The following is a 17,116-nucleotide window of genomic DNA, read 5'->3' on the forward strand; positions in this document are numbered from 1 at the left end:
ATAACGGACTGTAGGTTCCATCTCCCAATCAGAAAAAGGCTGAGCTCAGACTTGCACAGGTCTCTCGTTCATATGCTTATTAGCACGTCTACTACCTTCATTTGCTTCTCTTTTCTTTAGCTATCAGCAATCTGTTAAAAAAAAACAGCTCTAGATTAAACAAGAATTCAATCATGCAGCAGCGCGTTCTGTTGTTCGATCCGTTACTTCCACCTAAGTCATGTGCATTTCTGCTACTGCACCCTCTGCTGTCTAAACAATGCAATTACAGCTTGGAAAAACTAAGATTACACAGCCTGAGAATCATAAATCTGAATCATTACATGCCTAAAAACAACTGTCTATTGGTTCCAGACTTTTGGGACACCCAGTATTAACATTAATCCTAAAATAATTTTTACAAATTTACACTGAAACATGTTTGAGTTGAAAGACTATGCGAAGAATTAAATTTATTTTTTTATTTGAAACATACCGATACAAAAGACATATTTACAGTTACACCAAACTCAAAAATGAGCTGCAAAGTCGAGGGCTATTTGCTCATCTTCGTGAAGAGCTGCATCGATCTGTGCTTTCAAATCCGAGTCGAGGAAAGCCTCGCCGATCGTGAAATATTCCTGAAATACACAGACCGAGTGAACAAGATGCATTTAAAAAAAAAACCCATCAGATTATAATGAATACATTTCTGAGCAGCAAGTAAGCTCACCTTTTTCCTGGGTGGTCCTGCAACTGGTGGGTTAAAGCTCATGTCCTTCACACTGTAATCTTCAAAGAGCTGGACAGGTGCTCTGAAATGGACAGTCAATATGCTGCGTTCTAATTGCGTAGGAAAATCGTTCCAGGTTCATGAAAACAAACAGCCTACGACTCCAATTCAAAACACGACACACACAGACTCCTCTGAAGCTGTTCGTCAGACTTGATCATTTTTAGTGCACTGAGAGAACGCCACAGCTCGGAGCTGAAACGGCAGCCCAAGACACTCTGCGTTCTTCAGCTACATAAATTCACCTTCACGGGAAGTTAATGGAGCGTCCAGGAAAGCAGAACACAGCATGAGGCAATGCAGTGAACGAGCTAACAAAGTAAGTTATAAATCATTTATCCAGCCTTGAACTGTAATCTCCTTCGCTCTGGAGGGGAAGAAGAAGGAAAAAAAAAAGTTTTTTTTTTTTACCTCCTGCTCAGGTCTAAACTCAGCGCACCGGCACCTTCACTTGGAGCTCCAGCCAACAGATGAGTGGCATATTTCCTCACCATGGGGTGGTAGTGTCTCTGCAACACACAAAAAAATAATCAATCAGTATTCCAATACGAGAACTAACACCATTTAAATAACCATCCAACTATCAGATATTCGTTTCTTTCTAACAGTTACCATTTCTGAATCTTCAGATCCCATAATGCTTAGTTTTGAAGTCCAAAGACTGATGGACACCTGACCATCACACTTGGACTTGAGCACTGATGCCTCAGACTTTTTTCTTTATTTTTTTGTAACGTGCCATAATAATTTGGCATATTTATCTCATCTCATCTCATTATCTCTAGCCGCTTTATCCTTCTACAGGGTCGCAGGCAAGCTGGAGCCTATCCCAGCTGACTACGGGCGAAAGGCGGGGTACACCCTGGACAAGTTGCCAGGTCATCACAGGGCTGACAGACACAGACAACCATTCACACTCACATTCACACCTACGCTCAATTTAGAGTCACCAGTTAACCTAACCTGCATGTCTTTGGACTGTGGGGGAAACCGGAGCACCCGGAGGAAACCCACGCGGACACGGGGAGAACATGCAAACTCCACACAGAAAGGCCCTCGCCGGCCCCGGGGCTCGAACCCAGGACCTTCTTGCTGTGAGGCGACAGCGCTAACCACTACACCACCGTGCCGCCCCTGGCATATTTATATCTACATTAATTTTATGCAAGAGAACGCACACTAACCTGTTCATACGTCATGTTCAGGAACAAACTAACGTTAATGGCACTAAAATGCCTGGAGAGAACATCCCTAGGATTGTCCGCTTTGCTTATACAGACTTCTCGTGCAGTGGGGAGAAAAAAAAAAAAAAAGCCCTGCTATGTGTTCCATGTGTAGAAGAACTATCGAGGAGACGACGGGGACGACCTCGAACTTCATTTGGAGAGACTCCACGCAGAGAAGGAAGTGACACGCTATGTTCATTGCGCTGTTGATATCAGGGCTTGCTTGCTGACCGATGAACTAGCTAGTGTTAACCCTCTCTCATGTTATTTGCCCTGTTGATAGTGGGCGGGGCTTGCTGAGTGATGAACAAGCTTTTTATCTGTAGCCTGTTAACTAAAATGAGGCAGTCGAGCAGGAACGTTAGTCCAACACAGCAGCAGAGACGCTTTCACATAAGGGTAATTCCACCCCAAATCATCAAATTTAGAAAAATGTTCGCCACTGACCATCTCAGATTTGCTTCACACTTTCTGGAAATATTGTCAGTGTGCCCAATAAATAGTGTACAGAATTTTAGGCTTGTACCTTCATTAGTTTCTGAGATATAGGGGCTTTAAAAAAGGGGCGTGGCCCCAATTTCACTGTTGAAACGTGTGTTACAGAAAACGGACCTAACTTCCATAAGTCATTACTTTTAAACTATTCATGCAAGATACATGAAATTTTCAAGGATTGTTCTTCAATGCCAGTCGCCTTTAAATACTAAAATAGAAAGTTCACAGTTCAATATTTGCCAAAGTTATGGCTTGCTGAAAATCACTCTCATTATCTGTAGCCGCTTTATCCTGTTCTACAGGGTTGCAGGTAAGCTGGAGCCTATCCCAGCTGACTACGGGCGAAAGGCGGGGTACACCCTGGACAAGTCGCCAGGTCATCACAGGGCTGATACATAGACACAGACAACCATTCACACTCACATTCACACCTACGCTCAATTTAGAGTCACCAGTTAACCTAACCTGCATGTCTTTGGACTGTGGGGGAAACCGGAGCACCCGGAGGAAACCCACACGGACACGGGGAGAACATGCAAACTCCGCACAGAAAGGCCCTCACCGGCCACGGGGCTCGAACCCAGAACCTTCTTGCTGTGAGGCGACAGTGCTAACCACTACACCACCGTGCCGCCCCGCTGAAAATCATTTAAAAAAAAAAAAAGTGCTTTGGAGCAACTTTGACAGCCCATATCTCCACATTAAAGCACACCAGATCTTTTAAATTTTCTTATTTATTACTCATGTTATAGTACTCTTTAGGCAATTAGGTGTGTGTTCAAAAGAAATCAAACTTTTTGATTTATTAGGCTTTATAAAAAAAAAAAAAAAAAAAAAAAAAAACATTTTGTGCCTATAATTCAAATGCATATTACAAATGTATAACAAGGTCTACCATAAAAACAATTACACTACGTTCTCACTGCAGGCTGAAGTGACTCAAATCCGATCTTTTCGCCCATATGTGACCTGTATCCGATCTTTTATTGACAATATGAACGACACAGATCCGATTTTTTCAAATCCGACCCAGGCCGTTTGGATATGTGGTCCTAATTCCGATTCCTATCCGATCTTTTCATATGCGACTTCAGTCTGAACCGCCAGGTCGCATTCATCCGACTTACACGTCATCAACAAGCCACAAACGTCACTATTCTGCGCTGAAGTAGGCGGCGGGTCTCTCAAAAAAAGTTACAACATGGCGCATGACATCAATGCGACTCCGCACCCACACATTCCTTTGAACGGAGGTTGTAGTCACTACCCCGCAGAACGCCTGAGCCCAAACCCTTGCCCTCTTCCTTCTCAACCTCCTCCTTAACATCAGGCTATTGTGCATGTTCTGGCTCCGTCGCAACAACAACTGCATCATCGCCAGGTACTCCATGCTGGCTACTGTCATACACAGGAAACTTTAGGTTACTTCCGTAAACACTGGCCATGCTCACTGCGTGTGACGTCGTCGTATCCTGCAATGCGCATGCGGAACACTTTTAGGTCGCTTTTCGTTCATACTGAGGATCACATACAAGTCGCATATATTTGTTAATGTGAACGACCTCACAAAAAAATCAGATTTCACAAAAAAATCAGAATTGAGCATTAAGCCTTGCAGTGTGAACGTAGTGTTATACGACTGGAGAGAGCTTGTTTTGATTAGTAAATACACAAAATATGAAGTTGGTACCCTAAACCAAACTATAAATATTAAGGTATCAAGTACGGCATGTTTTACGATAGACGGAAATGCTGTTTTAAGGCATATAATCTACTTGGATGCATAAAAACTGAAAAACCACAAAATTCATGAGGCTTTTTATCACTATCCCTTAGAAGCACACATTTACTTCTCATGGTAAATCACCCTGTGATGGTATTGGAGGCACTGTAAAGCGGTCAGCAGCTCGAGCGAGCTTACAGGCAGTCACGAGTGATCACATACTAACCCCATCTGATCACATACTAACCCCATTTTTTTTTTAAATGATTTTCAACAAGCCATAACTTGGCAAATATTGAACTGTGAACTGTCTATTTTAGTATTTAAAGGTGACTGGCATTGAACAATCCTTGAAAATTTCATGTATCTTACATGAATAGTTTAAAAGTAATGACTTATGGAAGTTAGGTCCGTTTTCTGTAGCACGCGTTTCAACAGTGAAATTGGGGCCACGCCCCTTTTTTAAGCCCCTATCTCAGAAACTAATGAAGGCACAAGCCTAAAATTCTGTACACTATTTATTGGGCAAACTGACAATATTTCCAGAAAGTATGAAGCAAATCTGAGATGGTCAGTGGCGAGGCCTCTGGTGATTTCACATGGATTGACCCATAAAGGCAGTAACAGCCATCGCCAGATGGTGCGGATGGGGTCTTGTTCTCGGACTTGAACACTGGGGACTCGACTACAACACTGGCTCCCATTCCAAATGTAGTCCTTCATCATCCTGTTATAATAACCTCCACTCTTCAAGGAAGACTTTCCACTCCATTTTTCTGTGCGATCGTGGCTGGGGATATTTGTGTTCATTTAGTCACAAGAGCATTAGTGATGCCAGCTGAGAAGTTTCGGTGTCCTAAAGGTGCTCAGTATGGATAGACTCCAATCCAACAGAATTTCTTTCGAACAGTATCTATTTCTGAAAATCATACATAGTGTTCTCATAATACAGTATTTAGTTTGAACACCGAATGCCTGCCCACTAGGAGGTGTTTTGTAAATATAAAAACACTCCAACACTAGCATTTGCTAAACATCCTAAACACACGAAAAGTGAACTTGATTAAAAATAACAAAATGGGGGGGGATAACAGCCATTTTCCGAGTACTGTCTGTCTTAGTCTGGTTGTTATGAGAGGTCACTAAACCCATACAAGTTTTATTAATTAATGTCTTGGACAAAGCCAATTAGGTTGAAGCTTCAGCGACCAGTGACGATCACACAAACCACAGGTCACAGTTTACGACATTGCCAGCTGAGAGAAAAGAAAGCTTCGATTCGGTCAGCTGTCTTAATTAAATAACAATGCCAATGAACCGAACTGAAAATCAGTGCAGGTTTATAGTGTACGCTCAGGAGCTGGCTTCAGGAGTTATCAAGGTCTTGAATATATACTGTGTAGGGGGATATATTTAACAGTTATTCCACTCAATCTCGTCGTACATGAGCCGATAGCCGATGAGGCACGTAGCGCCGAGTCGGCTATAAGCCGTGTACGACGAGATTGAGTGGAATAACCGTTTTATTTTATCTACATTCCCTGGATTTTGAGAAATGAAGCGTTTTTATTTTTTACAAATTCGATAAATAAAAGCTTCATACAAAAACATCCGACAAAATCATTTCCGCTTAGAATGTAAACAGGCCAGAGAAATTATGGAATCAATTTTGTGCCAAAATGTTCATACAATACTTTTGAAATATCAAACAAAAATGACAAATCAAAATACAAAAAAAGAAAAAAAAAAAGTGTCAATTTTTTTAGACTGGCAAACAAATTATTCGTGTAATCATGCAAAATATCAGTCTATTACTCTTCAGAAACCTTTTATTTTTGTTCTGCGACTTTCTCAGTTTTGTTTGACGTAATTTTTCTCGTTTGCGCTCCCTGACTTTTTGCTTGCAGTTTTGGCACAAACTTCACGTGTGGGTGGGCTGTCCAGGAATGCATTCCCATTGGCTAACTTGTGTTTGACTGACAGCTACGTTCAGCCATTTCCTACTCGGATTCTGGCGGACTGTTTGGCGAGTGACCGATCCATTGACGGTAAACAAGGATCAAGTGGACTTCAGTGGCGACTATGATATTGAATTTACACTCTGTTGAATTAATTCAATATCATAGTCGCCACTGAAGTCCACTCCATCCTTGTTTACAGTCAATGGATCGGTCACTCGCCAAACAGTCCGCCAAAATCCGAGTAGGAAATGGCTGAGAAGAGCTGTCAGTCAAACATAAGTTAGCCAATGGGAATGCATTCCTGGACAGCCCACCCACATGGGAAGTTTGTGCTAAAACTGCAAGCAAAAAGTCAGGGAGCGCAAACGAGAAAGCTGGAATCGCAACCAAAATAAATTACGTCAAACAAAACTGAGAAAGACGCGGAACAAAAATAAAAGGTTTCTGAAGAGTAATAGACTGATATTTTGCACGATTACACGAATAATTTGTTTGCCAGTCTAAAAAAATTTACTTTTTTTTTTCTTTTTTTGTATTTTGTCATTTTTGTTTGATATTTCAAAATATTGTATGAACATTTTGGCACAAAATTGATTCCATAAGAAATGACCGTAGCAATTTGTGAAAAATTAAAAGAAAAAAAAAAAAGATACGTTCTTACCACCAAATACTTTCATTCCATATATTTCATAGCTTTTTTGGTATTTTTTGGGGGGTTGTTTTGTTTCCAAATAGTTTTTATTTCGTCCTCGGTTGGTTCAGCGCGCGCGATTGTTCATATCCAGTGAATGTGGATAGAGTAATAACACCATTAGAGCATAATAATGGTTATGTGGGAATGGGGGCAAACCGGTAATGCTGAAACGTTAATCAACACCCCTGGTGACCTAGTTACCTTTACAGTAATCTTTCGCCATGGCTCCACTGGGAATAGGAACCATTGGATTTACATGTTGTGGTTGGTCATGATGTTGCTTGCGGTGATGTAAATGATGACGTAGTGATATTATGACAAACTAAATCATACTGCCTCAGTGTAAAGTAACCAGCAGCAAACGCCAAACAACAAGGGGAAGGGGGGGTTAAAAAAAAAAAAAACACCAAACACCCCATCGGTAGATACTGTATTAGGCAAAAATGTTATAAAAAGCCTTTGCTTGAACTAAACAAACGTTCAGAAACAGGGAAAGATACTGTATCTCTCAAGGGAGACCTGATACAGCTTGACTGGTGTCATGTGGCTACTTGGCTAATGTCTCAGCTCGGGCTCCCCCACCCCCCAACACTGGGCTTGCCACCACACGAATTATACGTCTTTGTTTGGTCTCACTTGTTTTACACGTCTCATACACTACGTTCACACTGCAAGGCTTAATGCTCAATTCCGATTTTTTTGTGAAATCCGATTTTTTTGTGAGGTCGTTCACATTAACAAATATATGCAACTTGTATGTGATCCTCAGTATGAACGAAAAGCGACCTAAAAGTGTTCTGCATGCGCATTGCAGGATACGACGACGTCACACGCAGTGAGCATGGCCAGTGTTTACGGAAGTAACCTAAAGTTTCTTGTGTATGACAGTAGCCAGCATGGAGTACCTGGCGATGATGCAGTTATTGTTGCGACGGAGCCAGAACATGCACAATAGCCTGATGTTAAGGAGGAGGTCGAGAAGGAAGAGGGCAAGGGTTTTGGCTCAGGCGTTCTGCGGGGTAGTGACTGCAAACTCCGTTCAAAGGAACATCAAAGCCATGTTGTTGTAACTTTTTTTGAGAGACCCACCGCCTACTTCAGCGCAGAATAGTGACGTTTGTGGCTTGTTGATGACGTGCAAGTCGGATGAATGCGACCTGGCGGTTCAGACTGAAGTCGCATATGAAAAGATCGGATAGGAATCGGAATTAGGACCACATATCCAAATGGCCTGGGTCGGATTTGAAAAAATCAGATCTGTGTCGTTCATATTGTCAATAAAAGATCGGATACAGGTCACATATGGGCGAAAAAATCGGATTTGAGTCACTTCAGCCTCTAGTGTGAACGTAGTGATAGAGGTTTGCGTGCTGTAGCATTCCGTTAAATACAGTCAGGTGGGAATATGCAATATCTTACTTTTCCATTATGGAAGACTGAGTGGGAATGAAGATTTGTTATCCATCCTGTGCTGTTTTTATCTCATACAATAACGGATTTTGTATGTGAAAGGGGCTCCATTCATCCACCCATCCATTATCCATAACTGCTTATCCTGTGCAGGGTCACGGGCAAGCTTACATTCTTACCATCAAATGCTTTTATTCCATATTTTGTTGCTTTTCTTTTGCATTTTTGGGGGTTTTGTTTTCAAGTAGAGTTTTTATTTCGTCCTCGGTTGGTTCAGCAACATGCGCCACCATTTTGTTGTTGTTCTTTAGGGATTTTTGGCGACTGGCAAACCAACTTAAAGGTGCATTACTGCCACCGACTGGGCTGGAGTGTGGACCAGGAGATATTTGTGTGTGGGGGAAAAAACAAAACAAAACTATATTCTTTTAGCTATTTCTGTTTCTTTTAAATACGTGATAATGGGACATATCTGACTTGAGGCGCTCCGCCATTTTGTTTTTCTCTACTCATGGTATATGAGCGGATATCTGAGTAGTAGAGTAGCCAATCAATCAGAGCGCGATTGCTCATATCCAATGAATGTGGATAGAATAACAATAATTATTACTGCTATATGACTATTCATATCTTCAGCCAACTGAATAGCCTGAGTATCGTGATTTAGCAGAAATACCAACTTTCCTCCAGAAACGAACTTTAGTGTTTTGACCTCCATTAATACATCAGTGCAGAATCTGTACAATGGAGCACGAGATGGAGAACTAGCTTCAGAAATATTACAACCTTACTGTCGAGAATAGCAGGAGATGGCAGAGTAGACACCAAGTCAGGGGTGGGGGAAGAAAAAAAACAAAACAAAACAGGCTTTATAAACCCAAAACTGGAGTAAACAGGGAGGAGAAAAGAGAGGAGGGGGAAAAAAAACCCCCACAACCATACAGAAAAGGTCAAAACACAAGGAACAAAAGCAAAGCAATACTACGTCATGATACATATTGTTAAGATGAAAGTGTCAAAATATATCACAATATTAATTTTAGGTCATATCGTCCAGCCCTAATGTACTAGATATAATGTTTGGGGACACAATGTTTATTCTTTATTTTTATTAAAAGGACACGTCATGTCTTAAAGTAATGATGGATATCGTTTCTCTTTACTTACCTGTTCAGTTCATGACATGATATGGATTACTACAGTTGGGTTATTCACTGTATTTTTATTATTTACCGTTTGATCTCAAACACATTAAGACGACGAGAAATTCATCCAGTAATTAACTTTTGATGAGGCACGCCTGTTAATTGAAAAGCATTCCAGGTGACTACCTACGGTGGCCGGGAAGTGCAAAACAAAATTAGAAACACTTTTACGTTTCATAAAACAAAATTAGATTAGCGAAGCACTTTTACGGAGACAAATTTACAAACGAGAATCTTCACACAAGGGGAAATGCACCAAATGCCACAAGCGACCCAGAAGCGATACCCTGTGTCCGAAATCGCTCACTACTCACTATATAGTGAGGACGCCATTTTGTAGCGCTGTCCGAAACCTTAGTGAGGATTATTTACACCCTATATAGTGCATTCAAAGTATCCCAGAATGCATCACGAAAAGTAGTGTCCAACCGATGATCACTAACCAAAGCAATATATCCCATCATGCATTGCGGTCGCGCTGAAAGAAATCAAATCAAAAGTCTCAAATTTGATTTAATAAAAGGCAGCGGCAAAGAAGAAAGTATTCAGCCTTGATTTAAAAAAAAAAAGAACTGAAAGATGCAGCTATTTTGTATTGATTAATGTGGGAAATACACTCAGTATAATATGGATTTATCACAAAAACACGTGCATGTATTTATTATTTTGAAAACCCACCAGCCGACTGATCTGGCACGTTTTAATTGCGTGACAGTAATGACGTAAATACCGGCGTGACAGAGTAGTGTCCGAAAGCGTTTTTTCATTTTACCATTGAACTCACTATATAGTCCCCTATATAGTAATTCCCTACATAGGGAGTAGGGAGTAGTGAACGAGTGGGCGATTTCGGACACAGGGCTAGAGTCAGCGGTCAATTTGTGCTCCCTGTGTCCGAAATCACTCACTCCTCACTATATAGTGAGTGATTTCAGACACAGCTGTCGTCTTGTTCCCTGTGCGCTTGGTCCTTCTGTCTGGTCCGTGTCCTTTAAAAAAAAAAATTCTACAGACCGTCCACACGAACCGTATTAAGCGCTTCATGTGTTTTCCACAAAAGGGGCCAAACATCATTCGGTCACAATCGACGTTCCGTCACCATAAACTCTGTAGAAGTTGACCGCTCACCATCACTTCCAGGTCGCTTGCGGCATTTGGTACATTCCCGTTCTGTGACGATTCTCATTTGTAAATTTGTCTTGTCCTTGGTAAAAGCATTTTGCTAATGTCTCATCTCATCTCATCATCTCTAGCCGCTTTATCCTTCTACAGGGTCGCAGGCGAGCTGGAGCCTATCCCAGCTGACTACGGGCGAAAGGCGGGGTACACCCTGGACAAGTCGCCAGGTCATCACAGGGCTGACACACAGACACAGACAACCATTCACACTCACATTCACACCTACGGTCAATTTAGAGTCACCAGTTAACCTAACCTGCATGTCTTTGGACTGTGGGGGAAACCGGAGCACCCGGAGGAAACCCACGCGGACACGGGGAGAACATGCAAACTCCTCACAGAAAGGCCCTCGCCGGCCCCAGGGCTCGAACCCGGACCTTCTTGCTGTGAGGCGACAGCGCTAACCACTACACCACCGTGCCACCCCATTTTGCTAATGTAATTGTTTTATAAAATATAAGGTGTTTCGCATTTTGTTTTGCACTTCCCGGCCACCGTGACGCCCTCATGAAGCTGGGTACGATAACGCCAAGAGTGTGTAACACGTCATCAATGCTGGATACTTTGAAGGGTCTAAAATAAAATAAAAATTTTGTTGAACGCTTTTGTTCACCACATAATTACATACATGCTCCGGATGTTGTTTCATCTTCGGGATTGTTCTACAATACAGCAAAACCTATAAATGAGTAGAGTAGGGGTGTACAAACTTTTGACGGATGCTTTTGCTGCAGCGTTTATTGTAATATAGCTACCTTGAGGGTGTGCAGCTCCCACAGGCAGGTGTTTTGAGGGTTGCAGTACTCCGGCTCATCCAGCTCAGGCAGGTACACACCGCTGCCCTGCATGTCGTTATCCAGCAGGAAGTCACACTTGGGGAAAGTCTACACACAAATTACACAGACTGAAAATCGATGTCTACCATATTTTTATTTAATCCCCACGTAATATTTAAACAGACTTGTAAAAATCTTGTTCATTTTATGGAACAAATAACATGACTATCACTGATCAGGTGACGCTCTCGGGTTTATTCCAGATTCATGGAAGGAATCTCCAGCGTCAGCGCTCTCACGCTTTCCATCACTGTAGTAGACACACTGTCTGTATACACGGACGATAAACACAATGTTCTCACATGTATGAGCGCCCTGTTAGCTGCCAGGATGCCCACACACGAGTCGGGCATGACGTGCAGAGCGAGCGTGTCGAGTCTCTTGAGGAAGGCGAGCGCTCTGTGCAGGCTGACCTGTTTCCTGCGCTTACTCAGCATCACGTCCACACACTGCAGCACGATGCCTGTGCCCTCGTTCGACGCGCCTGCCGGAGACAAACCTCATTAGACACAAAAACAAACAGTCTGCTTTTCTCGTCTTCATCAGCTATCCCCGAGTCAGACCGCTGAAGCGCGCACGGCCGTGAAGGTGAGCTTACCTGCGTGCAGCCTAAGCAGGGTTTTGTACAAGTGGGTGTAGAATTTCAGCGGGTCGATATTGAGCACGTCGCCTGTCGGAGACAGAGGGCGGTCAGAATCAAATGGAAAAGTTTATCCCGAGTGACAGTGATGGATAAGAAAAGTGAAACGACGCCCACCTTGACCGGAGAGGATGCGGAAGGCTGTGAGGATGCAGTGGAGAGACTCTCGGTAGGACAAGTCCTACACATGCAGGAAGACAAGGGGTTAGAGGAACAGGAATGACTGGAAGCTTGGAAGCACCAGGAGCCTCATATATTTAAAAAAAAAAAAAAAAGTGTTGAAAAAGTTCAAAACTGCTGCAGTTTAGATGTCTCATCATACTTAAGTGGATTTCTCAAAAATGCAGACACGTGAAGGTTTTAAAAGACTGACTTAATAATTCAATGATATTTGAACAAACAAAACAACCAGCATTTAATTCTTAGCATTGAAATATAGTAACAGAACGTCTGCATTTATTTACTTGGAAGTAAACTGCTTTAAATCCAAAGTAGTTTCATTTGAGTGTTCAGAGATTTACACTTTAAAATTCACTTTTACTGAAGCAGCTCAAGTCAAATTTGAACCTGAAGTACAGATTCAATTTATAAAGAGCAGACTGAAATAAATGCTGGAGTATTTCCTGCTGTAAACGATCAACAGCGGAAGTCGTTAAAATGGAAATGATAAATGGCGGAATAATAAAAATTGCTTCCTGTTAACGATAAACGACAGACATAATAAAAACTGAAAGGATGAACAGCGGAAGTAGCAAAAAACAAAAGGATGAACGGCGGAAGTAGCAAAAACCGAAATGATGAACGGCGCAAGTAGCAAAAAACAAAAGGATGAACGGCGGAAGTAGCAAAAACCGAAAAGATAAAACTGCGGAAGTAGCAAAAACCGAAAAGATAAAACTGCGGAAGTAGCAAAAACCGAAAGGATAAACGGCGGAAGTAGCAAAAACCGAAAAGATAAAACTGCGGAAGTAGCAAAAACCGAAAGGATGAACGGCGGAAGTAGCAAAAACCGAAAAGATAAAACTGCGGAAGTAGCAAAAACCGAAAGGATAAACGGCGGAAGTAGCAAAAACCGAAAGGATGAATGGCGGAAGTAGCAAAAACCGAAAGGATAAACGGCGGAAGTAGCAAAAAACAAAAGGATAAACGGCGGAAGTAGCAAAAACCGAAAGGATGAACGGCGGAAGCAGCAAAAACCGAAAAGATAAAACTGCGGAAGTAACAAAAACCGAAAGGATAAACGGCGGAAGTAACAAAAACCAAAAGGATGAACGGCGGAAGTAGCAAAAACCGAAAAGATAAACGGCGGAAGTAACAAAAACCGAAAAGATAAACGGCGGAAGTAACAAAAACCGAAAAGATAAACGGCGGAAGTAACAAAAACCGAAAGGATAAACGGCGGAAGTAGCAAAAACCGAAAAGATAAACAGCGGAAGTAGCAAAAACCGAAAGGATGAACGGCGGAAGTAGCAAAAACCGAAAAGATAAACAGTGGTAGTGAAGTACAGTACCGCGTGTTGCTAAAACTCTGCTCAAGTCCCATTCATTATCCAGTGCATCACTTCAGCTGCATATTACAGACTCAATGCTGAAACTCTACTGAACACTGCGATGCTTTACACTGAACGTCTTTCCAACACGTGCATCACTGCTCGACTCTACAGTACACAGTTACACAAGAGTATCGGTTTACAGTGGTGCTTGAAAGTTTGTGAACCCTTTAGAATTTTCTATATTTCTGCATAAATATGACCTAAAACATCATCAGATTTTCACACAAGTCCTAAAAGTAGATAAAGAGAACCCAGTTAAACAAATGAGACAAAAATATTATACTTGGCCATTTATTTATTGAGGAAAATGATCCAATATTACATATCTGAGTGGCAAAAGTATGTGAACCTCTAGGATTGGCAGTTAATTTGAAGGTGAAATTAGACTCCGGTGTTTTCAATCAATGGGATGACAATCAGGTGTGAGTGGGCACCCTGTTTTATTTAAAGAACAGGGATCTATCAAAGTCTGATCTTCACAACCCATGTTTGTGGAAGTGTATCATGGCACGAACAAAGGAGATTTCTGAGGACCTCAGAAAAAGCGTTGTTGATGCTCATCAGGCTGGAAAAGGTTACAAAACCATCTCTAAAGAGTTTGGACTCCACCAATCCACAGTCAGACAGATTGTGTACAAATGGAGGGAATTCAAGACCATTGTTACCCTCCCCAGGAGTGGTCGACCAACAAAGATCACTCCAAGAGCAAGACGTGTAATAGTCGGCGAGGTCACAAAGGACCCCAGGGTAACTTCTAAGCAACTGAAGGCCTCTCTCACATTGGCTAATGTTAATGTTCATGAGTCCACCATCAGGAGAACACTAAACAGCAACGGTGTGCATGGCAGGGTTGCAAGGAGAAAGCCACTGCTCTCCAAAAAGAACATTGCTGCTCATCTGCAGTTTGCTAAAGATCATGTGGACAAGCCAGAAGGCTATTGGAAAAAAAGTTTTGCGGACAGATGAGGCCAAAATAGAACTTTTTGGTTTAAATGAGAAGCGTTATGTTTGGAGAAAGGAAAACACTGCATTCCAGCATAAGAACCTTATCCCGTCTGTGAAACATGGTGGTGGTAGTATCATGGTTTGGGCCTGTTTTGCTGCATCTGGGCCAGGACGGCTTGCCATCATTGATGGAACAATGAATTCTGAACTATACCAGCGAATTCTAAAGGAAAATGTCAGGATATCTGTCCATGAACTGAATCTCAAGAGAAGGTGGGTCATGCAGCAAGACAACAACCCTAAGCACACAAGTCGTTCTACCAAAGAATGGTTAAAGAAGAATAAAGTTAATGTTTTGGAATGGCCAAGTCAAAGTCCTGACCTTAATTCAATTGAAATGTTGTGGAAGGACCTGAAGCGAGCAGTTCATGTGAGGAAACCCACCAACATCCCAGAGTTGAAGCTGTTCTGTACGGAGGAATGGGCTAAAATTCCTCCAAGCCGGTGTGCAGGACTGATCAACAGTTACCGCAAACGTTTAGTTGCAGTTATTGCTGCACAAGGGGGTCACACCAGATACTGAAAGCAAAGGTTCACATACTTTTACCACTCACAGATATGTAATATTGGATCGTTTTCCTCAATAAATAAATAAGTATAATATTTTTGTCTGTGGGTGGTAGAAATGGGCAACTGGACTTGCTTGAAAATTCTTGAAAACGTTTCACCTCTCGTCCAAAAGGCTTCCTCAGTTCTGTCTGACTAATAGGGAGTATCAGATATTTATCTTCTCCTGGATCAGAATCAGAATTCTGATGACCAGCTCATCTAAGGTGTCATTGACGCATCATGTTGGTGTGGGTCACTGGAGATGTGGTCACTGGAGTGACCCACACCAACATGATGCCTCAATGACACCTTAGATGAGCTGGTCATCAGAATTCTGATTCTGATCCAGGAGAAGATAAATATCTGATACTCCCTATTAGTCAGACAGAACTGAGGAAGCCTTTTGGACGAGAGGTGAAACGTTTTCAAGAATTTTCAAGCAAGTCCAGTTGCCCATTTCTACCACCCACAGCTTACTATGACCTGGATGATTGAGAATCTTCACAGACAAATATTTTTGTCTCATTTGTTTAACTGGGTTCTCTTTGGCCCAATCCCAATTCTAATTTCTACCCCTACCCCTCCCCCTTGAAACTGAGCTACAAGGGATAGGGCTTGAAATTCAACCCCTACGTATTGGGATAGCCCTTCAATGATCGCATACGTCATCGCGTACCTCCGTCAGCGTTTACGTTAGCAAAACGCGACCAAATGCGTCATTGGCTGCGACCAGCCGCTACAGTCAGAGCCAGAGCCAGAAATCTCTGCTGGCAGGGTGTGATTTGTTAACTAACACCACTGAATGGGATATCTTTGGCGCTTCGTGCACCACATCCGACAGAATGAGGTGTCAGAACACTCATGTAAACAATAAAAGCGAGAATAACAGAACAAAACGTACGCAGTCAAGCAACCGAAAACAATACTCACTCCCAAAGCTTTTTAGCAGCAGCTTGGATTTCAGAAATCGCTGCTCATTCTCAGCTCGAAAGCGAATCAAGTGGCGTGTTTCCTCTGGATAACAACTTAAAACACGTAAATAATGGAGAAAATACATTTATGACAATCTTTCGCCGCGGGAACCGCCATCTTTCTGAAATCCGCATGAAATCTCGCTGAAATCCGCATGGCATTGTGGGAAATCACTCAAACCCCTTCGTTCGGAGTCAGCTCCAGGAAAATCTCCGTTTGGAGGGGTACAGAAGCCCTACCCCTTCCCCTACCCCTCCGCGTTAACTGGGATTGGGATACCCCTACCCCTTCACGTGAACGCGCAAAATGGAGGGGAAGGGCCAAGGGGTTGGTCCAAGGGGTGAAATGGGATTCGGCCTTTATCTACTTTTAGGACTTGTGTGAAAATCTGATGATGTTTTAGGTCATATTTACGCAGAAAATTCTAAAGGGTCCACAAACTTTCAGCAGCACTGTATACTCTCACTATCTGCCTCACCCAGAAGAGGCTGGGTTCCTTCTGAGTCGGTTTCCTCTTGAGGGCTTTTCCTCACGTCCTCTCAACACTCATTAGGGACAAATCTAAATCTAACGTACATCTACTTGAGTGAGACATCTACATCCAGATTTCTGTAAAGCTGCTTGGTGTCGCGGTCTGTTGTGCTGTTAAAGAGCTAAATGTTTTAAACTGACCGGAAAAGTCCACTGCGTGAGCAGGAGAGCTTTATGCTGCACTTTATTTTGCTCGGTTTCTTCAGCGATGCCGTGTACCGCGTTCCTGATGATGAAAAGGTCATCGAGTAAAAACCCGTGTGTGTAGTTCAGCAGGTGGTTGGAGTCACAACCAACACCACTACGGTTACGTCAAGGTATGCGGCACTACCATGAAGTAAATATAGTTAACAGGGGGTTTTTTT

General features: G+C 42.4%; 1 protein-coding gene across 1 annotated transcript in view; it reads right to left on the minus strand.

Moving 5' to 3' along the window:
- Positions 1-446: 446 nt before the first annotated feature.
- noc3l (NOC3-like DNA replication regulator) overlaps positions 447-17,116 on the minus strand; it is a 50,811-nt gene continuing 34,141 nt past the window's right edge. The window contains exons 15-21 of the mRNA XM_060939544.1: positions 12,259-12,322; positions 12,100-12,171; positions 11,804-11,985; positions 11,421-11,549; positions 1,184-1,281; positions 713-794; positions 447-620 (exon numbers count right to left, since the gene is read on the minus strand). Coding sequence (XP_060795527.1) covers positions 510-620; positions 713-794; positions 1,184-1,281; positions 11,421-11,549; positions 11,804-11,985; positions 12,100-12,171; positions 12,259-12,322 — 738 coding nt within the window. The 3' untranslated portion in view covers positions 447-509. The remainder of the gene's footprint in view (positions 621-712; positions 795-1,183; positions 1,282-11,420; positions 11,550-11,803; positions 11,986-12,099; positions 12,172-12,258; positions 12,323-17,116) is intronic.

The sequence above is a fragment of the Neoarius graeffei genome, chromosome 14 (assembly GCF_027579695.1).
Source record: "Neoarius graeffei isolate fNeoGra1 chromosome 14, fNeoGra1.pri, whole genome shotgun sequence".
NCBI classification, from domain to species: Eukaryota; Metazoa; Chordata; class Actinopteri; order Siluriformes; family Ariidae; genus Neoarius; species Neoarius graeffei.